Source organism: Leptidea sinapis, chromosome 23 (assembly GCF_905404315.1).
Source record: "Leptidea sinapis chromosome 23, ilLepSina1.1, whole genome shotgun sequence".
Lineage (NCBI taxonomy): Eukaryota > Metazoa > Arthropoda > Insecta > Lepidoptera > Pieridae > Leptidea > Leptidea sinapis.
The window spans coordinates 12,421,593-12,449,223 of record NC_066287.1 but is presented as its reverse complement, the minus strand read 5'-3'; the positions used below and the strand labels follow the sequence as shown (position 1 = coordinate 12,449,223).

General features: G+C 36.1%; 1 protein-coding gene across 2 annotated transcripts in view; it reads left to right on the top strand.

Moving 5' to 3' along the window:
• LOC126971109 (myotubularin-related protein 9) overlaps positions 1-27,631 on the top strand; it is a 339,153-nt gene that overhangs the window by 16,329 nt on the left and 295,193 nt on the right. Inside the window, exons 9-10 of one of the 2 annotated variants that reach the window (XR_007730818.1) lie at positions 1,164-1,346; positions 4,587-10,646. Coding sequence is in view for 1 of the 2 variants with exons in the window: in XM_050817263.1 (XP_050673220.1) it covers positions 1,164-1,346; positions 4,587-4,801 (398 nt within the window). In the remaining variant the exon portion in view is untranslated. Of the gene's footprint in view, positions 1-1,163; positions 1,347-4,586; positions 17,264-27,631 lie in introns of those variants that run through there. The other variant, XM_050817263.1, reaches the window with a different exon arrangement.

Genomic DNA, 27,631 nt, shown 5'->3' with positions numbered 1-27,631 from the left:
GAAGTTGACTCACCAAATTCTGGCACTGTGCCAGAAAACAGGACAAATCTTGGCGAAAGTAACACTCAAGAATGCTCGCAACGTTTGGATAGTTATGGATTTCCCTAAAATAACCTTTTAATTCGATAAAAATTCCAACGAGGCAACAAACCACCGTTCAGAAATTTTAGGGTCGTTAGTGAGCAATTCACGTTTTTGTCTCATTTAGTAAATCTCCTAGGAATCGAAAAAAATTGACCGATGATGCAGTATATTAGATGACTCGAACGTAACTGATAAATTGGGCTTACCATAAAAATATAACATCGATAACGCGTTACGGCGCCAGTTTGTCTGGCTTCCCTTTCTCTCACGCATACGGCAACGGTAGGCAGGCTCCTCCTCTCTCACTCTGTCCAATTGTTACTTATATAGCGTTAAATAATGATACGAATTATATACATACACAAAATTCTAATGTACATAATATTTATTTATTGTAACTAAGAATAAAATATATTTTATAACCAATAAAAGATTTTATTAATATATAACCTTTCCGTATATTATCATATTAATAAACATAAATATTTAAGTAATAACCTTACTTTTCGTGACTGTTCTTGGACGACGTCGCACCCAAATAAATCCCATAATAAAATGTAAAACGGCCTTCGCGAAACGTCAATATGATGCTCTCTCCTCTAAGCTATACAATAAGATTCATGAGAAGACTTTTATCTACACACTAAGCAATTTCGAGGTAAAAAGGAAAACCACCGCCTATCTTAAAGAATTATCATATTCAGAAACGGAAAGTCTACTATAACCTACTCACTAAGTATTAAACGCACACATACACACACATTTTATTTCTATTTATTATTGATTATTTCATTGGTCATTGTCATTTGTCAAGGAATCACTGACCCCGAAGATACAGTTTTAACTAGTTTCGGGGTCAGAGGTCCACCCATTTTAATGTCACTGCAAAACCGTTTTCCAATGTTATTATTATTATTATTAAAACCTTAGCTTTTCTCGAGTTAAACAATTTCAATATTAAATAGTTCAACTTAGATTACTTCACGGTATCACTTCTGTTGGGCGGCCCGAGACGCACACATTTTATTTGTATGATATTAGTTCATTTTAATAAATATTTGCAATGAACATGTTAACAGGAACATTCCTATGCGACAGTGACCAGGAGAGAGAGTCGCGGGGCGTGTACGACCAGACCACCAGTATCTGGTCGTGGATGAACCAGCCTGATGAACTGAGCGGCTACATCAACCCGCTCTATGATCCCACGCCAAACGTCATCTGGCCCTCAGTTGCGCCCATGAGTTACGTCATTTGGGAAGGTAATTTTTTTTTTATTTTTAGTTACGAATATTTTTCCTTTTTTTCTATGGAGTAGGAGGACAAACGAGCGTACGGGTCACCTGTTGTTAAGTGATCGCCGCCACCCACAATCTCTTGCAACACCAGAGGTATCACAGGAGCGTTGCCGGCCTTTAAGGAAGGTGTACGCGCTTTTTTTGAAGGTACCCATGTCGTATCGTCCCGGAAACATCGCACAAGGAAGTTCATTCCACAGCTTTGTAGTACGTGGATGAAAGCTCCTTGTAAACCGCACTGTGGAGGACCGCCACAAATCCAGATGCTACAGTTCGGCGAGTCAAGTTTCCCGGGGATGCTTCTAGTAGAGGTGAAACACGTGTCGATTTGATTTTGGCAGAGATTTACGTTCGTTCTGTCGTTCAGCGTGGGCCGGTGCTATAATGAAGCTGAGTGAGGTGCATCTGACTGGCGCGCAAGGACTCATTATCAGAGTGAACTATTACGACGCGCGCGCACTGTCACGCTAATTGGACACCCTGACGTTAGTTGGTCAACTAGACCATTTGTATCATACTTCAACTACCATTAGCCTCTTATAACACAGATGACTACTGAACCACAACGAATGTCCGAGAATTAAATAAATTTGAATATGTATAAGTTGTAAAATAGAAAAAAACATTGTTTCTACATGTATAAAAATAATTTAATGGTATTTAAAATAAAGTGTGAAAGAAAGAAAGAAAATATATTTACTGACAAAAATGGATACATAAAAATACAAAATTAGCAGCGCTTTCCTCACTAGGCAAGCCTGTATCGCGGAAAACAAGTGAACATACAAATACAATTAAGCAACAAAACCGGTTCATGAGTGAACTTCAAATTAAATTTTTAAATGAATTCTGAAAATATTTGATAGAAATAAAGTACTGCTTTCTAAAATTAATATAACATGTTATAAGTAACCAGTATCTATGTGTTTAAGCACGTACAAAATATTTATTTATGATTAGAGTAGTGATCTGACAGAGTATGTGTGAGTGTGCGTGTGTGATGTGTTTGTGTGAGTGTGCGTTTTGAAAAATCTTAGTAGGTTATTTTAAGCAAGTTTTCGGTAGAGTCGTAGTCTAGGGAATGTAGTATATCCTTCGTTGTCTTTTTAAATTCATATTTAGACAAATTAGTAATATTTTGGAGCTTATTTACTTGACTAAATAAATAAGGAAAGGCAAATGCAGGAAAACGTTGAGCAAAACTGGTTTTTTGTAAAAACTATGAAGATGATAATGAAGGATTTTAATTCGTCTAGTATTATTTTGGGATAAAAAATTTGTCTGGAATGTTTTATGGTAGGAAGTTATTGCTTTTTGAATATATAATTGCGTCACCCTAAGAACCTTAGCCTCTTTGTATAACGAATAAGTAGGAAAACGGAAGCGTTTACGAAACATTACCTTTCAAACAGATCTTTGTGCCCGCTCTGCTTTTATAAGAGATTTTAGCAGCATTACCCCAAGAGGCAATGCAATAGAGGAGTAGAGATTGACAAAGTGCGGTGTAAACTAGAAGTAATGTTTCTTTACTAGAACCATTCCGTAGAAGTTTCATAAAATGAATTGTTTTACGAATTCTTGACGAAATAGATTGTATTTGTTCAGAAAAAGTTAGTCTTTGGTCTAGTTATACACCTAGATAGCGAACAACATTAAGCCTATTCAGAGTAACACCAGAACATGGAATTATGTCTGAAGATTAGATTATTAATTACCACATATCAATATGACGTTAATATTGACGAATTGACTGCATGTGCTCGAACTCTTTGCCAGTCCTAATAATGGACGAAGAAACCAAAACCCGGATGGTACAGAAACGTGACGTCATATTGCCGTAACGGACTTCCGGTTCCGTTGCATTGTCGTCCAGTTACCTCGTAGTGGCTTCTTAAGAAGTTTTATTTCAATAGCACGAGAAATAAACTTTGAAGGATTTTTCTTTTGTTACGTTAAAAAAGTACTTATACTTTATTTTAGTATAGTGTGAAGTGACTTTTATAATTAAGATATTTATTTAGCAAGTGAAACTGTCAATATCACATTACCTAAGACGCCAGAGATTCAAAATAGTTTGAACATCTTATACTTAGGTCACATTGTCGAGACATTATTATTATCACGTCCAGTCCAAACAATTTGTTCTATCATTTAATTTTTTTTTAAGTGAAGGAGAAGTGAGTGTAATGATCATCTTATGGTGATAATAAATAAATAAGTGATCACCGCCGCCCATTCTCTTGTAACAGCACAAGAATGCCACGACTCTTGCCAGTATTTTAGGAACTACTGCAGCCTTCAATCAATCAGCTTAAAAATTTGTATGTGTATGTATTTTTGTCGTTCGCAACCAATGTTTATATAGGTCTGCCAACCCTTCTGAAATTTTTTTATTTTTTCGATCCCTTCATGCGCAAAGAGTTTTAACAGACAGCCACATTCTTATTGCTCGATGCGTGGTATCTGTATGAATTTCAAAAAAAGAACAGTTTCCTTTACGCGCGTTCCACACTACCAGAACGCCGCGCGCCATAAAAAAAAAGCAGATAATTCGAATCGCCATTTTTCTACGATATTTTTATTGTTTTCTTTACAAAAAATGAGCGATTCATTTTAAACGCTGAATATTCGAGTGAATTTTAATTATTGCAGTAAACAAAGTGTAAATTACTAAATAATTGTTTCATTAATACTTAGTTTATTTGTATATAATCAGTAATGAATGATATTAGGTTACTACTGGTGTTTTAATTTTCGCAGTAAGCTAACTGTTCCAGAATCTTTTAGAGGATTTATAGTCTGGGTGTAGATAAAGTCTTGTATGCAACTGTTGATAACTAGGTATTAAAACACTCGTGTGATACTATTATCACACTCGGCTTCGCCTCGTGTGATAAATCCATGTTCGTGTTTTAATACTCCTTATTACACAACAGTTGCATAAATAATTATTAGAGCCTATTAATAAATAATCACTTTACATTTAATGTAGTTCTTCATTTTTCTTCAATCCCTACCTGGAGACCTTCAACACTAACAGTCTGTCTGTATGTTTGCGATAAATTCAAGAAAACATAGAAAAATTTTAGCGCGAAACGTTTCCGAGCGAGGGTGATTAGAATTCAACGCGGACAATATCGCGGGCATAAGCTAGTAAAATATATATTGTTTTCCTTGTTAATATTGTAAATGTATACTCGGTAGAGCTGTACCTGCGGTGGCTGGTGCCGCAGCACACGGACGAGCGCGAGGACCAGCACCGCGTCCTGCGCACGCGCAACCAACACCTGCGGGCGCAGGCGCTGCAGCTGCGGCGCGACCTGGCCGACCTGGCGGCCCGCTACTACCGGCCCGGGCTCGGGACGCGACCTGCTGACTCTGAGAGGCACTACACTTGCGCTCGCAACCTTGAGGCATAACTTGTTAAGTCTCGTTTGTCTAGTAATCTACGGCACTAGTTTCGGCGCCCTTCAGACCGAAACACAGTAATGCTTTCACATTACTGCTTCAAGGCAGAAAAAAGTGCCGTTGTGGTACCTATATATTATGTTGAGTCTCCCACTGGTGCATTGACAAAAACAACCGAACGCTGTCTATACATTTAATAACATTCACTTGTCTGTTTGTAATTTCAAAGTACCTTATTTATTACTAATCATTACATGCCAAATTTAAATTTTTATGTGTCCATTTGTTCTGGCTATTCTCGGTAAAACGTCTCGGTCTTTATACCTATACTAGGATGCCGCAATCGCTCGTCGAACCGCATCGCTGCGGCGAATATTTGAGCGAAGCGAGGTAAACTAAGTCTTTATAATTATATATATAATATATTTAGACATGAGGAATTAGCGCCTTATTTGGTCACATGAGAAACTTATGCTGATTTGCAAATTGTTTGTTTTTTAATTATAATAATTGAACCAAATCGAAATTCAAAATTCTGTCTTGGCAATAACCTAAAAAATTTCGAAAGCTTTCTATGAGTTTTTAGAATTGTCGTATTGAGAGATGAGATAAACACTGACGCGGAACTAAATGTACTCTTTATTTAATAGGTGTTTTACATACGACCGTTCGTCATGGTAACTTGCGGGTGACTGACCACGCATACAATGTTCCATGAGTATATAAATCCCTACAGTCATCCTCCCCTTTTTAAAATTTTAAACAATTTACAATTTTATTAACTTATATCATCTATAGTGTCTACTCACTTTTGAAATAGGTATCACTGATACATTGGCACCTGTGTCGACCAAAAAACGCAGTGCATTCTTGCGGTCGAAAACGCAGAGACGATGGTTTTCTAAAAAAGCGATCATTTCTCCCGTCCCCATGGAGCTCGCCTCATTCAGTTTTCCGGATGCGATTTACGAACAAAGTTGCAGGATTCCTCGCACTTCCGAGGCCTGGATCCAAACCGGTAGTGGAAATAACACAGCCAGTCGGGGCTTGATGGAGTGCTGCCCGCCGAATTACTTCTGGTGCCTGACCTGCCCCTTGACCGTGACCTGCCTCGGAAGTTGTTACGTGGCCTACTCCGAACTTCTTCCCGGAGAGCTGCCACCTCCAACACTAATTTGTTTAAGTGTGTATAGAGCTCACTATTTTTAGCGGTCATCTGCTCGTTGCTTACGGAAGCCATCTCACCTGGAAGCGAGCCTTGTTGCACGCTCTCCATTACTTTATCCGCTATCGGTGCTAGGTGTCCAGCTTCTGGTCCTGGCTCGCTGCCAATACTGCCCTGACCGCTGGAGGTAAACGAGATGTCCATATATTCTGTACTGTCCCCTCGCTAGCTTAGCAGTTACGGGCCAATTCGCGCATTTTTCTTAGAAGCTGTGAGGGTTTCTGTGAGCCTAATTCACTCACTAACTTGTGGAACTACCATTCCGGCGACTCTTCGAACAGTTGTAGAAGTCTCGTTTTGGGGGCTGTATATTTGCCGCTTTCCGGTGGATTGTAGACAATATCTGCTACTTGTTGTAATGCATCACGACCCAATTTCGAAAGCAACAATTGGAATTTGCACTCTTCTCCTAGCTTATTAGGGCTTATGATTCTACCCAAAACTCTGGTATCCTCGCCGACACTGAAATCGTCGCTAGGCCCGTTTCTTCTCCTTTAATCGTAGCTGTGTGTGGCGTAATGCCAGACGGATTGGGTACGGGTAAATGGCTAGGCATAGCGGGGTTCATTCTAAATACACTGAAAGTCAACGCGAGATGGCCACAATAGATCACGTCGGGGTCACCAATTTAGGATTGTCGTATTGAGAAATGAGATAAACACTGACGTGGAACTAAATGTACTCTTTATTTAATAGGTGTTTTACATACGACCGTTCGGACGGTAACTTGCGGGTGACTGACCACGCATACAATGTTCCATGAGTATATAAACCCCTACAAGTTCATAAACTTTTTAAAATCGGTCCAGAAATGGCCGAGAAACTATTTAACACAGAAATCAATTGGAGTCACCCGGTGGGAGCTCCGCTCAGATGCGCTTCGCTTCGCTCAATAATGGACTTTTAGTAGATGCATTCAAACAAAATGTACGGTGAAGATCTTTATTACATTTAAAGGACGCCTTTCGCATCCGCAGCGATCAGTCTCCTGTGACTTATCATCAAGGGCCAACCTTTGCCCCTTAACTCCCGCCAACAACAGTAATTATTTTTTTTTAATTGACACACCAACAGCATTACATACAAAACATTTAAAATAATTATGGTCTTATAGGTTTATAATCTGGTATGAATGCCAGTTACTGGTGCATACACCACTCTCATTGCAAGACATTAATTTAATTACAGTTCGAACTACAAATTTAACAAGGATTTTAAGCAAATTACTAACAATAATAGATACAATATAATGAATAAATAGTTTGTATGAATATCAACTAAGAAATTTATTGCATGGTATTGTTTAACATGGCTACATTTTAGTCACTTGCTATATTATATAGTTGCTAAAGTGTGTCATAAATAGATACTTGCTATCGGTTATCTTGGGTAAAACATTCTAGAAACCAGACGGGCTCTCCACCAAGCAACAATGTTAATGAAAGTAAACGAGCGGATGAATAGATTTCCCTAATATTCCCAATGAGCTGATTCGACTGTACATTTCTGATAATGACACTCGTAGCAGAAATCAGCGTCTTCTGGCAGTACACGCGTATCGAACACTAGCGACAGAGTATTGAAATTGTTTAATCGCCTGTAGAAGCTCACGTGGGCTCTGATATATTTACTGACAGGCTTGAGGTGTTGGTCTTTTGAAACTATGTGACTCTTCGCATAATAATATCTAGCAATAACAATGTCTTTGATTAATGTAATTGATCTCGTAACCGTTTTTATTTAAATATATAAATAGACATAGAGTAGCATATAGACCGAATCCACCGCTACCCTTACCTCGGGCCCAAATTAAGATGTGGTTGGGAGAAAAATTGAACGAACCCACCAAACAGTATGGAGAAACCGGTCTTAATAATTATGTAAACATGGCTATTATTTTTATATATTTTTACAACTCGGCTCTCTCGAAACAATTTTTATATTAATTTTAATATTATAGTACCTAAATATTATATTATGTGTATTAAATTGTGATATATATAGGTACATTTAACCCGGTTAATTTGGCGAATTAAGTAAATTAATAATTATAACATTTGTGCAATAGGTTTAATAATTAATTTGAAGGTTCCTTATTATTAGTGTAATATATTATACATTAACGTATACCCACAGATTTCCTTTGAATAATATTGTGCAGACAAATGGTTTAATATTTAGCATAATTTTAATTAATATGGAGATGATAATATTGATTAATAAAATTATAATATAATTCATTATTTTTTACGTTCTTACTGTCAATGTCAAATAGAGGGCACTGATCGCATATTGTCGCCAAAGAATTTCAAAATGTCAGTTGACAGTTTTAAATGGTACGATTGTAGAGATTTCTGACCGCCATATTCCACTGACATGATGATGATATCATAATGTGATGATCACTTACTATGTACACTCAGGAATATTATATATTAAATGCGTCCCAATTGTGACACATTTTGATTTCATTATTCGGATGTTTTATAATATATCTGTGTTAAAATTGTAATAGTAGAACTGCATCTGTCAAGTAAATATTAATTTGACTGCACAATACACAAGGCTAAATAAATTGCATCACATTATAACGCAGAGATCCACGTGGGGAAAAATAATTATTAAGACCATTTAAATAAATTGGAAACTTAAACTGCCGGTAGAAGATATCGTTAAAATCAAAGCATCTAGATATAAGATTATCAATGAAATTATATGAATTTACCAATATTAAGTTTGTACTGGAAATAGATAATACTTATATTATGCTATACATTTTACAGTGTTAAATAAGGCGTCAACTAAATTTAACTATAATATACAACTTTGATAAAAGATGAATTTGTTGCGCCATTGAAGAACATTTCTTTGAATACGCATATTGTATTATAAACTTACAATGTACTAACGTATAGAAAAACAAAGTGTGTGAGTGAATAGAACATATGTAACGGAGATACAGCAAGATAGGGTAATTGTAAACAATTTTGATTGACATGTCGTAAAGAGTCTATTTTGAACATGAAGCTGATGTAAGCTAAACACGACATTGATACATCCAAATAGGTCGCACATTATCTATGTATTGTATTAATTAATATATTGCACCTAATATACGGAAAGCTAGTTGAATACAACTATTGCCTGAAGTTAAGAGCGGGAGTACCTCTCGTGGCGCGCCTGCAGTGTAGTGATGTGCCGCCGTTGACAGTTATCGTACGCTTGCCGTGTTATCGTGTTAATACTAAAGTTGCGATCACGTGTTATTTTCTTGATTTTAATAATATAATTACTGATACGCGTATATCAGTTTCAGTTCCAAAGAAAATGAGTTTTTATCCCCAAGCACAAGAAATGGCCAAAAATGTTTATGACATGTGTTGAAGTAAGGCAGAATAAAAATTTGAGATTTTATTATTTGTAACATGTCGCATTGTTTAAATTTATCGACACACTCATGATTATGGTCATCAATTATCTCTGCATTCAACTCGCGCGATTTAGTAAAATCCGATGCGAACCAAACATCGGATGTCACCCGCGGTGTCAGAGCTCTATGCCTGAAGTACAGTTCAGACAGAAAACTGTTAGGCGAGCTCTGTTTTCGTTGGACGTCAGGAAGTCGAGCGGGCCGGATGGCATTTCTCCATTCGTGCTTAGAACGTGTGCCCCTGAGTTGACGCCGGTGCTAACGCGTTAATTCCGGCACTCTTATTCCAAAGGCGTAGTCCCTGACTCATGGAACTCAGCCCTTGTCCATCCGATCCAAAAAAAAGGAGACAGTTCGGATCCGGCGAACTACAGGCCTATTGCTATCACCTCCCTGCTCTCCAAAATCATGGAGAGCATAATTAGCCACCAGCTTTTAGTATACCTAGAGGGTCACCAGTTGATCAACGACCGACAGTACGGCTTTCGCCATGGACGGTCGGCAGGTGATCTTCTGGTATACCTAACACATAGATGGGCGGCGGCTATTGAAACCAAGGGGGAAGGCCTGGCAGTTAGCCTGGATATAGCGAAGGCCTTTGATCGTGTATGGCATAAGGCGCTCCTCTCAAAACTTCCATCATTTGGGCTTCCCGAGAGCTTGTGCAAGTGGACCTCCAGCTTCCTCACTGGGCGTAGCATACAGGTCGTTGTCGACGGATATTGCTCGAACCCGAAGCCCGTGAATGCTGGAGTGCCCCAAGGCTGTGTGCTATCTCCTACGCTGTTTCTTCTGCATATCAATGATATGTTGGACACCTCCAACATGCATTGCTATGCAGGTGACAGCACTGGTGATGCCGTATACACGGGCCATGCAGGTCTCTCTCGGAAAATCGTCGACCGCGTCGAAGGTCGCGGAATGGGGTAAATTGAACCTTGTCCAATTTAACCCCCAGAAGACTCAAGTTTGCGCGTTTACCACTAAAAAAACCCCATTTGTCGTATCACCGCTCTTCGAGAACACTTCTCTTAAAGCCGCGCCTAGTATCGGAATACTGGGTCTCGAAATCTCGAGCGATTGCCAATTCCGTGGCCATCTGGAGGGCAAAGCCAAATTGGCTTCGAAGAAGCTGGGCGTCATCAATAGAGCACGGCAATACTTCAAGCCGGCCCACATTCTAGCGCTCTACAAAGCGCAGGTCCGGCCACACATGGAGTATTGCTGTAATCTCTGGTCTGGTGCACCCCAGTATCTGCTCGATCCATTTGACCGCGTGCAACGTAGAGCAGCTCGAATTGTCGGGGACTCAGTGCTCTGTGAACGGCTGGATCACTTGGCGTTGCGTAGAGACGTCGCTTCATTGTGTGTCTTCTACCGCATTTATCACGGGGAGTGTTCCGAAGAGCTGTTTCACCTGATTCCTGCCGCCGAATTTCACCATCGCACGACACGCCACAAGTTAGGATATCATCCCCACCATCTGGATGTGTGGCGGTCCTCCACAGTGCGGTTTTCAAGAAGCTTTCTCCCTCGTACTACAAAGCTGTGGAATGAGCTTCCTTGTGCGGTGTTTCCGGGACGATACGACATGGGTACCTTCAAAAAAAGCGCGTACACCTTCCTTAAAGGCCGGCAACGCTCTTGTGGTTCCTCTGGTGTTGCAAGAGAATGTGGGCGGCGCGCATAGGTAGATTTCGCGAATTTAGGCGGCCAAAAACATTTTACTGTGTTAACAGCTTTTAAATGGGGTTTTAGTAATTAAAAGAGGTTATTATAAAATGAAACACTGTATGGAGTAAAACAAAAATTTTTAATAAATTATTTACTAAAAATATATATAAATATTAAGGTTTTAATAAAAATTTATATTATTATGTTGTCTCAGCGGAGTAATTCACGGGACGATGCGGTCCGGTCCTTTGAGAGGCTTGCATGGGGGCATGGGTCCAACATGTAGAGGCCCTTTGAGACTTTTAACTGTATAAAAAAATATATATATAAATATATATATTTACCTATATAACTAAATATATATAAAAAAATCTAAATAAGTACACTAATATGAAAAAAAATAAGACATTTGATATTTACAAAATAATTTTATTCCATTGTATATGGATATCATATAAAAAACAAAAAAAATAAAACATTTTATAAAAAGTTATTAATCTTCAGAAAAAGATGTGTCGGAGTCCTATATTTCATTTTCGGTCTCATTTGGATCCCCAGGCAACAACATTGCAATAGTTTCGCTTAAAAAAGATTTATGTGAGGTTTTCCTGATTGGCCTCAAACTACTTAACAATGGATCTGATGATAATAATAATCTATGAAAAATATCTAAGTTGCACTCTTCGCGCGAAAACTTTCTCGCGTAATTGAGCCTGTAGGTGCGAAAGTGTTTGTTGCGTGCCTCTGCCGCTTCTTCTGACAGCTGTCCTATCGGCAGCAATGCATGTTCGATGATGCTTTCACCGTGGATTAAAATCTTATGCATTGTTGGCGTCATGGGGTGCCATCCATAAAGATCAACATATAACTTTGCTGTATCCAAAGCGTAGTTATTATATTTAGAAACATCAATTTTATGGCCACTAGTAATCACCTCTAATATAACCTTCAACCTATGGATAACTTAATGGTTAATGCCTGTAATCTCAGCAGCCAATTCAGTGTCATCAAAAAAGCGTCTACTGGTATTCCCATCATTTGTGTTACCAAAGTTAGCTTTAGGCATATCAACTAAAAGGCCAGTTTCTGTTCTGAATCTTTCTTGAATTTCCCTTTTTCTTTGTTCTTCTAACAACTTTTCCTCTGGGGTCCTCCTTTCTCTGTACTTTTTTACGGGTAATTTATATGCTAAATGCAAAATGCTTTCAAAAAGCCGTATCCTGGCGTGTAAATTAGAGATTCCAAACTCGAGAGCTTCGGGACATTTTACTACATTATTTTTACTAAGATCATTGAAGTCTTTTGATGTCGCTCCACATATAAAACACCGACTTGTTGAAGAAGTGTTTGTAGCTGCGTTGCATACTTTGCCGTCAATCATCGTCATTTTCATAATATGCCGAAACGTATATTCGTTAGAATTAATATCAACTTTTGTTGCGGTCAGGCGCTTTTGTGCATTTTCTACATATGCTATTTCTTCTCTAGTGATATTTGTTGATTCTTTCACGAAGCGAAATCTAATCGGTCGGCAAAATCGTGGTGACGAAGGTGAAGGATTCTGCCATACAACCTTTTTGCCCTGTTCTCCACAGACAATTTGGATTGGAACAAAAGAACTCAAGAATATATTTGCATCAGAGTCGGCATCTTCTGTAAATTTCTGCTTATACCGCGTTTGTTGTGAGCCGTCACAACCCCATTTCAATATAATAGTTAATGATTGTCTTTCATTAGAATTAAGTGTTATCAAAACTTCTTCCAGGAATTTCGATAAGCGCGTAGCGGTGTGATCAATTAGGCTTTGAAGGTCCATTTCCGCGCAGGTAGCCGTTACCCGTAAAGCCGATTTCGGCGGGTAACACTCTTGCTTCGCTTTCAACAAAAGGTCATAACAAGGGAAATGTCTTTTGTTTGTTGCTCTTATTATTTCATATTGCCTACGTGTGAGATCAGCCTCAACAAACATCTTAAGTGCTTCGAAGGGGGTCAACGGAGGGATAGCTTCATCAACCTTAGAATAAGCCTTTTTGTATTGACTGGCTTTTGTTGGCGAATTGGTTACGTCCTTCAGGACTTTGGACGCATTTCTTTTTCCATCTGATTGTAAAAGTACTTGCGCAGCATGGACTATTACTTCAGGGTCCACAGAAGAACGTATTTCTTCTGTTTTCCTTCTCTTGCTTCGCTCACTCAAATCGGCAAACGATTTACTTGGACGACCCTGGCGATGAGTTGTTTCAATCGGAATCTCAAAGGTTCCACCTAACCAAGAACTATTATTTTTTTCGAAAAACTCTTTATTTTTATGTGCTTTCAACCATCTTTGTTTCATTTGCGATCTAACGTATGAAAATTTATGCTTAAGAGTTTTTTTATTGTCTTCTGTATCACCATAGCGCACCAGCAAGTAATTCTCTAAATAATCCAATTTCTCATCAAAAGAAGGTAAGTTTTGTCCCTGCATTAGGTCAAATAAATATTTTTTCGTCACTACCTTCACGCCAGAGGTATTTGATGACCCTAAAACGAAGACAACTATATTTTAGAAGCGTTAGAAAAAATATTTTTTTTTCTTGTTTTTTTACAAAAAATCTTTGATTAAGGATTTTTCCGAGATTTGCGGTTTCTAGCGGCAAATTTTTTGTTTACTATAATACGAAGACCCTGTTTATACCGTAAAAGAGAAGAAAACAGGTGGGATGGACCCTGAAGTATAATTAAAACTCTTGAGAAATCGAAAATCAATGATAAATTTGTACAAAAAACATCTTGTCTTACAAGTGAAAAAAAATATGACAATCTGTAATAAAACACCATTATTATATATAGTTTCAAAGATTCATACCTGAATTATGCGAATCCATCACTTTCACTAAGGTAATTAACTTCACAAAAAAAATATGGACTTTGTAAGAGAAGTTGCACAGTGAACGACGCGACGCGTCGAGAACTGTAACGTACACCGGGAACGGAGGTCAAGTTTCGACTATGTGTAAATAATTCATGGCACATGGCCCAAGGGTGGGGATAGTGAGGATAGATTCATGGAAGTGTCTTGTAACGGTACCGGTCAAAGTTTTATGGCTAAATTGACTTTGAAAAAATGACTTTTGGCCGCCTAAATCGTCGAAATCTACCTATGTGCGGCGGTGATCACTTAACACCAGGTGACCCGTACGCTCGTTTGTCCTCCTATTCCATAAAAAAAAACGTTGTGTTCGATGTCAGCGAGAGGGGGATGATGCTCATATTAAAACTGATATCATTGGATGTGGTATAGCTTGGTTGACATTCATTAAATTCAATGCTCTTTGTTTTAGTAAATAGCTCTTATTGAAATTGAAGAAAAAAAGATTAAAATATTGTAGTTATTTTAAATAATTTGCACACCGAGTCAATGTTTATTATATAGGTTAGTCGTTACGTTAATAAACGTGTTAATTTTTGATAAATTTCTTTAAAATATTACTCATTCTTTTCGGAATGACGTTTAGAATGTATTTCAAGGATGATATAGACCATAATTTAATATTTTTGATACAAATTAAGATGAAAAATATAGTATTTCGTTACTAAAATATTAACGGCAGTAAACAAAATATAAATTTAGAATAAAAGACAGTGTTACTCTTAGAAACTTCATAAATTTTTACGCTAATGTATATATTGTGGTGCGTTGAAAATGTGGCTATACTCTGTAATTATTTCATTAAGTTACAAATACTATTATTATATTTCTGACTCTCTTTACCACTAGAATTAATATTTGTATAGATTTATAAATGTTCAATGCACGCACTTTGCGATTGAAAACTTGGTATAAGTGGACGTGTGAGCGGGAAGGAAAGACAATTTTAGTACAGAAGCAAAAGGGATATCTGTAGGAGGTCAACGTTCGAAAATATCTGCCGCGGCAGGAATATACACGCATACAACTGCCTTGACTAATCTATAAACTAGTAAAGTATACAGTACAAAGATTTCTATCGATGTTATTTTATTATAAACGTGGAGTTCTCTTAATATTCTATTAGTAAATCAGTTCTGATACTGTAACTGTAAGACAGCTGTGGAAACGTCGAAAAACTGTTTTCATGCCTGTCTAACAGCAAGAGGCTATCTAGACGTATAAATTATACAGGTGGACCAAAAGTCCGTTTATAATTGGAATGATGATTAAAAAAAACTAATTACAGTAGATCAAAACTGTTTATTGTTTTCGATAGTAAACAAAAGGGGAATTTATTTCTTAAAAATCACATCATCCATATGCAATCCTTCATTATTCTGGGATTGCTGCAATCTAGAGCGGAAATTTTCGATGACAGCTTTACATGTTTCTGTTGAGATGTTTTGGATTTCTGTGCGAATACGATCCTTTAATTCGTCAAGAGTTACTGGGTTGGTTGGCTGGAATGCAGGGGTTTTTGATCACTATGACATAGTGTCACTCCAATAACGACAATTTTGTCTATTAACATGCCCATTTAGGTGGAAGTGTGCCTTGTTGAGAAAAAAATGTTTGTAAAACTGGTGAATCGCTCTACCATTTCGTTCGCAAACTGCAACCTAGTGGCATGGTCCTGAGGCCTTAATTCCTGCACCATTTGGATTTTATAGGAATGTAGACTTAAATCTTTCTTGAGAATGCGGTTTAATACATCATTATCTTGGCACGTTAAGGACAGCAGACCGCTTTCGAGTTGATAGTCCAGGTTGGTCACGAACAGACGATTTTACTCGCTCCACGTTTTCGGGGTCCCTCGACGTTCTAGGCCGGCCAGATCGAGGTAAATCCATTGTTGAACCCGTCTTCTCAAACTTGAGCACCCATTATTTAATTAACACACCTGATGGAGCTTGATTTTTGTGTCGTATCTTGTAATGATTGCAAAACTTTCGTTGAGCTAAGGTCGCAGAATCGTTGTTTCGATAGTACTCGCGTACACAAAATGCACGTTGACTACCGCTAACCGACGCCATGGTACTAAATTCCCATTGGCCTCTCTTGCAATGCGTAACCCCTCCACCCCCCTCCGCCGCCGTTGCTAGACGTGGCAACCGATTCAAATGTAAACGGACTTTTGGTCCATCCTGTATAAACTTCATACACGCATGCGCAGATGGAGGGGATATATATGGTAATTTTTTCCGTATACGATCATAATTATTTAAGTCAATGTATTTTCAAGCAATTAATTAAAAGAAAAATATTGATAACATATGCGGAAACAGAAATTGATTATATAAATTATCTATACAGCGTGGAGCAACAATAGCGACATTAAATAATCACATGCGTAGAACTACTTGACCATAATCATAAAAAATATATTCAAAAATAAAATACATAATTCAAATAAATAATTAAATTTTCCATAATACAATTTCGCAACAACCTGTAAGTTATCTATTAGCCGCGCGCTATCGTACTACTCAAGGGTGATTAAAATTTAGTTTCCTAAATATATAATTTTTTTGTGTGAAAATTTTTTTTTTATTGTTTACTTTAAATTTAAGAATTATTATTTTACGATAAAGGTTAGATTAGCTCTAGCCATGTGTTCATATATTATTGTCGTCATTAGAGCGCCACGCTGTATAGAGCTAAAGACTTATGACACTTGTGTACATGAACTTATCTAGCTTTAAACTTTAAATTATATAAACGTGCTTTTAATATTATGTATAGTAGATAAGAATATTAATATTACCCATTTCTGTGCGCTGGATGTCAAATAATTGTTTATATTCAATATAGTGATATGGTGCTCCCACACTGATGTTAGAAAAAGTTTATAAACATTTTCAATATCATTTGGTAACAAATGTTAGGAATTGTTAGATGTTTTGAGTACTCCTACACTTATGGAAAATGTATACAAACATTTATAACATGACATCAATGACATCATGACAAATAATATTAATAAAAAATGTTTTATATTATTAGTTGCGATTTGTGAAATAACATTTTTGTATAGAAATGTTTAACCTAACATGAAAACGTTGTACAACACTGTGATCAAATGTTTATAAACATATAAGAGCGGTGTGGAGCACAGATAGTATTTATGTCAATTTAATGTATATAAAGAGAGATATTGCATATTTATTGTCAATTATATATTCTCCTTTTAATGGTGTAGTTTTATTATTGATTATAACACAATAGTTAGGGACATTGCCAGATTAACCACGTAGCATGAGATCAATCGATTGCTCCGGGCCCCGTGTGAAAGGGGGCCCCGCATATTTAAACCCATTTTCATTTCCATTCTTCTGAATGACCGTAATTTTTTGAGTGAAACTTATATATTCTATCGAGTTAACTTGATGTCACAAATATGTAAAAACTCGGACTAGTCACACACTCGGGAACCGACTATTACCAATATATCATAAGCACATTGAGGAATTTTCTAGAAACTGTGACATTCATAATGTTAACACGAGGAACAAACATAAACTTGTTTTGCCTACTACTCGGTTGGGTCGAGTTAGTAAGTATTTTGTTGGGCGATGTATATGCTTCTACAATATGATTCCGGAAAATCTACAAAACAAATGTGTTACGAAATTTAAAAGATTTGTTAATCGATTTTCTTAATGACAACACGGACTGGGAATAAAGCGAACACCCTCAGGCTCTTTAATTATAAATGTTTATTGTACGATATCACATTGTAATCCATATTTCATATTTAAAAAAAAAGCCCGCTGAGTTTCTTGCGCCCATTCTTCTCAGGTCTGAGGCAGTCTCTTTTGAATAGGTGGTAGTTTTGACGTTCAATGAATGATTTTAAATCCTATTTTGAATAAAAATATTTGAATTTATAGATCAAGGGCTCCTTGTAAGAGTTTGCTACGGACCCCACGCTTCCTCAATTCGGCACTGGATAGGGACTACATATACTCATGTACATGGGGGTAGGGAGACTGATATTTGTTTGAATAATCTTGACGAGGCGTACACGGGTACAAACTACGTCACTATGGCATAAAAAAACTGACTTCAAAAACTGAAAGTATAACTAAAAATTTAATTTAATACAACTCTTATGCAAACCTTTACCTTTAATATTAATAAAATAATACTATATGTGTTACCTATTGATAGCTTTAAGTCAGTGCCAAGACCTAAATGAAATAAAACCAAATATTATAAACAGCTTACTTACTGTAGTCTGGCCACGCGAGTCTGTCCGCTTGGGTTGTTTTGAGACGAAGACGAACGACTAGACGAAGCTATCCCGCTCAATTTCACGCGTGGCGAGTGGAGGTACCTTTATTACATTTGGCTTAGCACCGACTTCAAAGCTATCAATATATAATAGTATTTTATTAATATTAATGGTATAGAATATTGTTCTCAGGTTTGGAAACCTCAATATGAAGTTCACATTAATAGACTTGAAAAAATTTAAACAATTTTTTTAAGATATTTACAATATAAGTGTAATACATATGATGCAGATTATATAATAAGATGTAAAAGGCATCACATACTTCCATTACAAATAAGACGTTAAATAGCTGATACTGTTTTTTACTATAAGTTACTTCACTCTAAGATAGATTCTTCTAAATTAACATCACAAATTGGTATCAAAGTGCCCAATAACTACACCAGGACAAAATGTACTATATACGAGCCTCATTGCAGTACTAATTACAGGCAACATTCATATTTTATAAGATGTCCACAAGCAATAAATCAGATATCAGTAGACTTGCCTGATTTCGATATATTCAATACGTCACCAAACGCGTTAAGAGGTACATTGACGAGGTGTTGGATGAGTGTGTGTTCTCTTGATTGCTGAATGCCTGAATACTATAATATCCATTCAGTTTGTCTTCGTGTATTTATATCTATATACTTTTATTGTATTACTTCTTGATCTTTTTTTGTATTTTTGTTCATTACTTGTAACACGCTTATAGTCTCTTATATGCGAAAACTGTAAATGGTTAATAGATGTATACTTTTTTAACCTATTTATGTCATGTAATACTGTTTGTTTTCCTAATAAAATAAATATATAAAATATAGGTTTGCATAAGAGGTTTATTAAATTATTTTTTTTGTTTTTGATACTTTTGAGTTTTTTAAGTCGGTTTTTTTAAACGTAGTTTATTTTTTACGTTTTAGTGTCAGTTAATAATAATATATAATCAACCTGAATTTAAACTCCAAAAAAAGCCTTACACAAAAAACAATTATGTCATCCAGGTAGATGAAAATTTTCATATAAATGTTCATAAAATGAAAACTACTGGGCCAAACTATGTAAAATTTTTATGGGACCAAATGGCATCTATTTCGCATCAAACAAAAGAAAAAAAGAAGAATTACATAAATCGGATCATAAATCTTACAGTAATCGGTGTTCATACATAAAAAAAATACCGATCGAATTGATAACCTCCTCCTTTTTGAAGTCGGTTAAAAAGGAACTGCGCTTGATCTTCTGATTTCATATCTAAACAATAGAATTCAGAAGGTCGACGTGAATGGCAGGAGATCTCCTGGGACGCCTCTCAGTATGGGGGTAATAGTCAAGGGTCTATTCTTGGACCGTTCCTCTACCTTATGTATATAAATGATCTTCCTAATCTTATAGAGAAAAAAAAAATAGTATTGTTTGCGGACGACACTTCACTGATATTCAAAGAAAAATGTATGACGAATCAAACGATATTCTGTCATATTGTCATATATGTCATGTCTATTGTTAAATAACCATAAAACGAAATATATAGAATTTACCGTACCAAATGTCAAAAATGTAGGTGCAAGAGTTTTGTTTTGCAAACGGAGAGGTGATAAAACCGGTGAAATCTGCTATATTTGCAATATATGCTATATAGTGCAACCGGGCTACAGCCCCGGCGCCTCCACAAAAGAGCGACCCCACAATAGTCTTCGGAAAAAAAATTAAATTGAGACTAGTATCTGGTGGTATCAAATTGCACGAGTGAGTGCTCATTTTCATGAAAATTATGAAAAATAGGCTTCGAACCACCTTGGGAATAAACTTAAAGCCTTCTGTCCTGAGCACTGGAAGTGATGTACTTCAGGAACTACATTTCAGCTAAACCATCAACGATTTTTCGGCTAGGTTCCGTTCGTTTATCTAAAAATTTAATTTCAGATAATTCTTGTTTCCGATTATATGTATATTTGTTAAATAATAAAAGAATCTAAATTTACTTAGTTTCTATGATTGTTCTATCATATTTGGAAAATAATTTGGGGCCAGGTGCCTCCACTCATTTGTTGCCCCGGGGCCTCCACACCTCTAAATCCGGCGTTTGTTATTTACAGAGGCTATCTGAGTTAAAAAAACACGACTCATGCAGACTTAAAAATAATAAGGCCTATATGATTTGTAACGTTTATGTACCTGATGCATTGTTAGTAAAGAGTACCTCAAAGTGGCTTTAAGCGTGTACGATCCGGGAATTTTGATGTTAATGTGGATCATATTGCTCTGGCGACCCATTTGAAAAAAGCTAGGTACAAAGAAGTCTGATGAAGAAGAAAAATTGAATTGAACCATTTTTAAAGAGATTGATAAATGGTGATGAAAAGGGGATCACGTACGACAAAAAAGTCCAAAACAGGTCGTCCTAAAATATCGATCAGACTCCACAGACGTGGCTGTACCGGGGTTGGTGAGGTGATGGTGTGTGTACGGTGGGATTGAGCAGAACTATCGATTCTGATCTCCACTACCAACAAATGATCTGGAATTGATAAACAGGATGGATGTGGTCTTTCATCACGATAGTGCTAAACTACACCACATGACCCATATAGCCCAGTTGTTAGTTACCTCGCTACTAGAGGTTACAAACATTTATATTATGAATATGGATGTTTGTTTACGAGTCATGGATGTTAAATTATTGTTTATTATTATATCTGTTATGTTATATATGTATGTTTAAGTAAGTATATTGTTTTATATATATCGTTGTCTTGTACCCATTATAAAGGCTATGCCTAGTTGGGCGATATAATTTGTGTAAAGTGTGTAAATATTATTATTATTTAGCCACTCAGTTAAAATTCAAGAGTATGACCGGAAGGTGTTAATACATCCGCAGTATTATAGCCCTGACCTTGTACCTTCATATTTCCGTCTGTTACGGTCTCATCAATTGTATTTGTTTCATACGATTACTAATTAAGACAGTAATCACGACCATCATGTTGACAAAACATACACAGCTTACACAAACAACAACTTAAACCCAATGATATTGTGTTATTAAAAGCTTAAATCTCTAACGGTTGATGCATCCAATATACAATAATTTATACTTTATTAAGAAATAAGTATATGATTTTTAAAACGCTTTTAACTTTGAAGACGATTCATATATGGGATGACCCATACAAACTGATTTGTTATGTTATTTGGTATTTGTTATACTCTAATTGATTATATAGAGTGGCCGTTGAGTTTCTTGTATGTTCTTCTCACGAGCTGTACCTTTTTCAAACATATAGTAGATTCAATCATAAGAAATATTTATAGTGACGATATAAAAGCGCTTTGTTTAAGCCAAATTGAAAAAAGACTTTCAAAACGATGATAAAAATACAAAGTAAGGCGATCCTCGGCCATCTCTCATTCAATAACGCGCCGTGAAGAAGATTTCGCTTCAATAATAAAAATTTGGATATCCATTGAAAAATGACCTTGTCGATTGCTCTGTAAAGATCTGTTGAAAGCCACACGGTAGTTGAGGCTCCGGAATGGTTGCGGTTACCGTGATAGCCCCCACGGTCCAGTCATTCACCTCCCCATTGTTACCTCTACCTACCTCCAATCAGAAACTTATCTATCAACTATCTACAGCGTAAAAATTGTACGAATGCAATCAAACTACGGAACGACTTTTAGGGTTTATTGAACTGTTACCGAATCGAAGTGTAGTTCCAATTTTAAATTGCGTACCTACGATTTTAGATTTTTTTTCGATTAACCGCTGACCATTTTCTTGCTTATTCATATTTTTGACTTATATGGCTAGCCATAATAAATATCACGTCTTTTCAATAATTTTAATTATATTTTTCAATGTGTGATTTATGATGTCAATATCATACTTTGTAATTTTTGTCTATACCTACCACCTATATTTACACAATGGAGTGATTAACTTGTGTAAACGAGAAATTGTATGTATTTTGACCGGATAGTGTGTTTTGTCCGGTGTAAGTTAAACATATAGTGTCCGGATATCCACCTCATTTCAAATACAATTTATTCGACTTAGTTACTTACCTATATAAGTACTAATTCATTCTAATTAAAAATTAAATTATATTATTATCTGGAGAAAGTGTAAAATACGCAACAGAAAAAGATAAGAAGCCAAGTTTTATATTATGACGAAGTAAACAATGCTCTGACATCGGGTATATACTACCAAAATAAAAAGAATTGTTAAACAATGTCTGTGTGGTAAAGGTAACGGATAACATCAATGATTTTCACAGACAGAATGGAGGCTATGTAACTATACATTTTATTGTACGTACATTATATTATATTGTAAATTAATTAAAAAATGATCGCTGAGTTGCTTGCACCCGTTCTTCTCAGGTCTGAGGCGATGTCGGATGGATAGTTTTTGACCTTCAATAAGTCATTTAAATCCTATTTTGAATAATAATCCTTATGAGAATTAGAACGTACAAAATATTTTTTGTAAAATTTTCTCAGGCACAGGCAATATAAAAATGAAAACCATTTAAGTAAATTGCTTAATAAAATCGTATTCCTGTTTAGATTCTGATTTTATAGATACTTATCGTTCATTCAGTTTAAAAAGTGAGCGGAAATGTCAGGTCGTAAACACTGTTGTAAATAATAATAATTAACATAATGCCTTTGTTTATGATCACTAACAACAGTCAAGCCTGAGCCACATTGAATGACGTCAATGACGCGCTACTGTCGACAACTATAATTATTTTAATAATTAGTTATTGAAGTTCGAAAGTTTTTTAACTGCTATTTGGACATAAGTGTTGCCAACCTGTCATATTTTTCATTCAACGCTCATACGAAATAATATTGAGCTTAACGCATCTTTCTTAACGAAAAATTACAGATCGATAAGTATGTTGTGCCAAAGCTTGTATCGAAGCAGAAAATGCAAATTTCTATTTTATTAATGAGTGTCTTATGTATTACAGACATAATACAGGTGCATAAAAATAATGATCGTAAGTGCTAGACCCTACGCTAAGGGTGCTCTCGGACACGGCGGGAATCGATTTCAGAATCGCGTGGAAATCGTGAGGGTCTTAATTTATATGAAACCGCTAGAAAATAGAATCGTGCGGTGCCCGCGCGATTTTATTACTATGAATCCTTTTCAGCTTGTTTCACCATAAACATAGACTTAAATTTGACTTTGACTTTAACTATAGATTACACTAGGGTGTACACGCTACGAGACATGACAGCCCGATAATTCGTGACCAATTGTTATTTTTCAATTATGAGTTAGCAAGTTGAATATTATTCAAAATACTAAGGAGGTAATTCAAGGCGCGGCTGACTCTTTACGACTTGCTAATCAAATTCGTTTACAGTTACAATAGTTTCGCTTTCCTTTTACAGATCCGTTGCAGATGTTCTTCTCTCTCGCATGTTTTGTATGTCTATACACTAGTACATTATAACTCTATCGTCCTGACTTCAGCTGCGACTTGCATGCGGCCACCGCGCGATTCTTAATTACTATACAGCCATTATCTCTGGACCTCGCTAGAAAGTAATGCCCCCTCCCGTTCCCCTTCAAGCCCCTCGCGCTCGTCCTGTTGCGTCAGTACGGTTTGATGTTTCCTTGCCGTTAGGTACATGTCGTGATATTTTCATGCTATCACTGCTTCGTTTTGAAGTTTTTGTTCACTTTTATTATTAATAGTTCTTTAGTTTCTGTGTCGCAATAATAGTGCTGAAAGACAAATAAATACTTTTTTTACTTAACCTAGATTCGTTCATTGATTTATCACAATTATACTTAATAATAATAATCAGCATCACCACACAATACCTTTACATCAATCAATAATACAGAAATTATACATTTTTCTGTTCCAAACTATTATTTCCAATCGCGCGGTTCTTGTATGTATGTATGTACCCTTAACGTATATTATATTACAATATCCGGACGACCGAGCCTTGCTCGGATTTTTAAAAATGTACAAAACTTGAACAAAAAAAAAACTAATAGGACATCTGGATTCGAACCGGGGTCTTCTGCTTTCTGGATCACCCAATGTCCCATCTGAGCTATAATAGTCTTGTATATAGTGGCGAAATTTACCTTTGTATTCTAATGTTATTGTAGCTGTTTCTCATTCAAACATGGATAAAAACATTTTTTTTAAATTGAAACCTAGCTAGATCGATTTATCACCCCCGAAATCCCCTGCATACTTAATTTTATGAAAATCGTTGGAGCCGTTTCCGAGATTCAGAATATACAAGAATTGCTCGTTTAAAGATATAAGATTATATTTTGACGTAGAAACGTATTTTATTTATATTTGCTAGTTACAACTCTACTAAACCGCCACATATTTATCTATTGACCACACAGAATTCCGTTAATATTAATACGTTAGGGTAGGAAGTGTAAATTACTCAGTTCTCACGCTTTTATGTGTAGTATTACTATGATTGTGTATGTATGGGGGAACAATGGGTTCTCGATGTAACTGTTACATTGGATATATAGATATCGCAACTAACAAAGGAATCACGCCCCTTCATTACACTATGCGTTATTTCCAGCAAATGCAGTTCATGTTTATGTTATAATGAAAAGATTGCGTCAAGATATTAATATTATATATTTTTTAAATTATTACAAAGCCTTTAGAATGTATTTGCTCATAATGAAATATTTATTTATATTCAATTAATTTAGGATTTTAGGTAAGTGTATTGTATTCATTTGATTTGACATTAATTTTAATCGAGATCGAATCAGTAATGAGGTCCGTAGCAGATCTAAAGTCAACGACATAGCCCAGATGTTTGCGAAACTGAAGTGTGCAGGGCATATAGCTCTAAGGACAAATGGTAGGCCCCCCACAAGATGGACCGACGATCTGGTCAAGATCGCTGGAATAGGTTGGATGAGGACAGCAGTGAACGTCTTCCGGCTGATGATGATGATAAGACAGGTAAGAACTACTCTCATACGCAGAAACAAGCTCTAATATGTATGTATATTATACTAGTAGAAGGCTTCTTTGCACAGAATGCTGTTACCCGGATATGCCTTATTCTACCGTCAATCATTATTGTTATTCGGGTTAAGGGGAGCTGTAGAGAAAATCTCTGACGGAAATAAAGCAAGATATAAAAGGAAAGCGAATTTATTATAAATGTAACCAATTTCAATTGACAAATCGTAAACAGTTAGCCACGCTTGGAATTAAGCTCGTTTATATTTTGGATATTAAACCATTAGCAAACGCACACAAATAGAAATTAGTCACGTATTAACGTGCTGCCAGGTCGTATCTACGATAGTATGTTATAAGTTTATGGCCGGAGCTATTGAAATTACTGGGTTAATGAGACTTAGAAAACTTTTGAAAGAAACAGATAAGAAAATGAAGTGGATTGATAGTATTAATAGCATCGTTTAATGTTATGAATATAATAAACAATTCTTTTAAGGACGTTCATAATTTGTTGTTAATATTTATTTTTTAATTTTCACAATAAATATTTATATTTGGTTTTCAACTAAGGTACCTATATCTTTATATAGCTATAAATCAAATGTTTATAATAGGGAATGATTTATCGAGCAAATTATCTTGTACTTATTTGCTTTTCTGTTATTTCAATGATAAGAGCACCAATTTCGGGCCTAACTATGCCCGTAGGAAGGTATTACGGTACAAAAGGTCAAAGTTCGCGAATTGTAGGTACGGTATATCTATAGTAGAACAACAGCTATTGTGTCGGGTTTATGTGCGCAGTGCGCATGCGCCAACCACAAGCTCGTTTTGATGTTGAGATTGTAATGGAGACCTGCTCCTTCTTATCTTTGATCAACTTTATTCATATACGAGTGAGCGACATTATTTAACTAGACTATAACATCGTGCACGTTTGAGATAGTGTGTTGTTCTAGCACTGCTAATTGTTTGTCAAAACTAAGTATACATATTCTATATAGGTACGCCAGTAGCCGGAATTTAAACAAATATATTAAGGATTTGTAATAATACTTATTTATTAATGTAGAAAGCACCATTAGAAACGGCGGCCGTCGTCCGCACCATACGTACCTACCTATCCGGAACAACAAAAAAATAAACTACGTTTAAAAAAACCGACGTCATAAACTGAAAAGTATTAAATAAGTAAAAATTTAATTTAATACACCTCTTATAACCTTTTCCTTTAATTTTAATAAAATACTATTATTTATATATGCTACCTATTGATAGGTTTTAAGTCAGTGCCAAGCCCTAAACAAAATAAAACAGCCTACTTAATGTTTTTATTTAGGTTGTCTGGCCTTGCGTGTCCGTCCGCTTGGGTTGTTTTTTTCTAGACGAAGCTATCCCGCTCAAAGTCACGCGTGGCGAGTGTAGATACCTTTATTACATTTGTGCCATCTGTGTCATCCACTAGTGGACGTCTTCCGGCTGAAATAATGATGGTGAAGAGACAATTAAAACTATTAATTTGAATTCATCGTAGTCTCTCTTGTACACAATTACCACAACCATATTAAAATATTTTGCTTACTTACACCCTTATAGCATGATGCATGGAAAAGAGCAATACTTGAATACAATTTATAAATGTACAATTTATTTTGATAAAATTATATCGATATGTACATGCATGCACTTGTTGAGTAGCAAGATGTTTTTATTGTTTACATTAATTATTCTACCATAAGATACGTTGTATTTAATTACCGTATTATACATTGTGTTTAAATTGTATTTAAACATAATTGTATTTAAATCGGAATATTATGATTTCTAATTTTAAGAAATCTCTCCATTGGACATATTTTAATTGCGGCTATGATTTCTACAGTCAAAAATGGCACAATAAGGCATATTTGTATTATTTTCAAAGATAATTATACTTTACTTGACATCAAATGACTGGTCTCACTTGAGCCTCGAGTAGGTACATTTGTACACAATAGTGGCGACAGGGTAACGCCCACATGCCACTTCCACTAATTTTTTCAGTTCCGTGATCCGTACTATTCATCTGTGACTTTCATATCTGAACTAATATTACTTAGAATCCAGAGATTATGTCTATTGTCATTCATTCATCAACGTTCATTTCGAACCCATATTGTACAGAAAACGTTTATCCCAGCTACTCAAAGAGGTTACCCCCAAATTCAGAAAATTTTGTGGAGAACTCCAACCTGAAATTAAACAAAAACCATGGTTCTCCATATTTAGGATTCCCA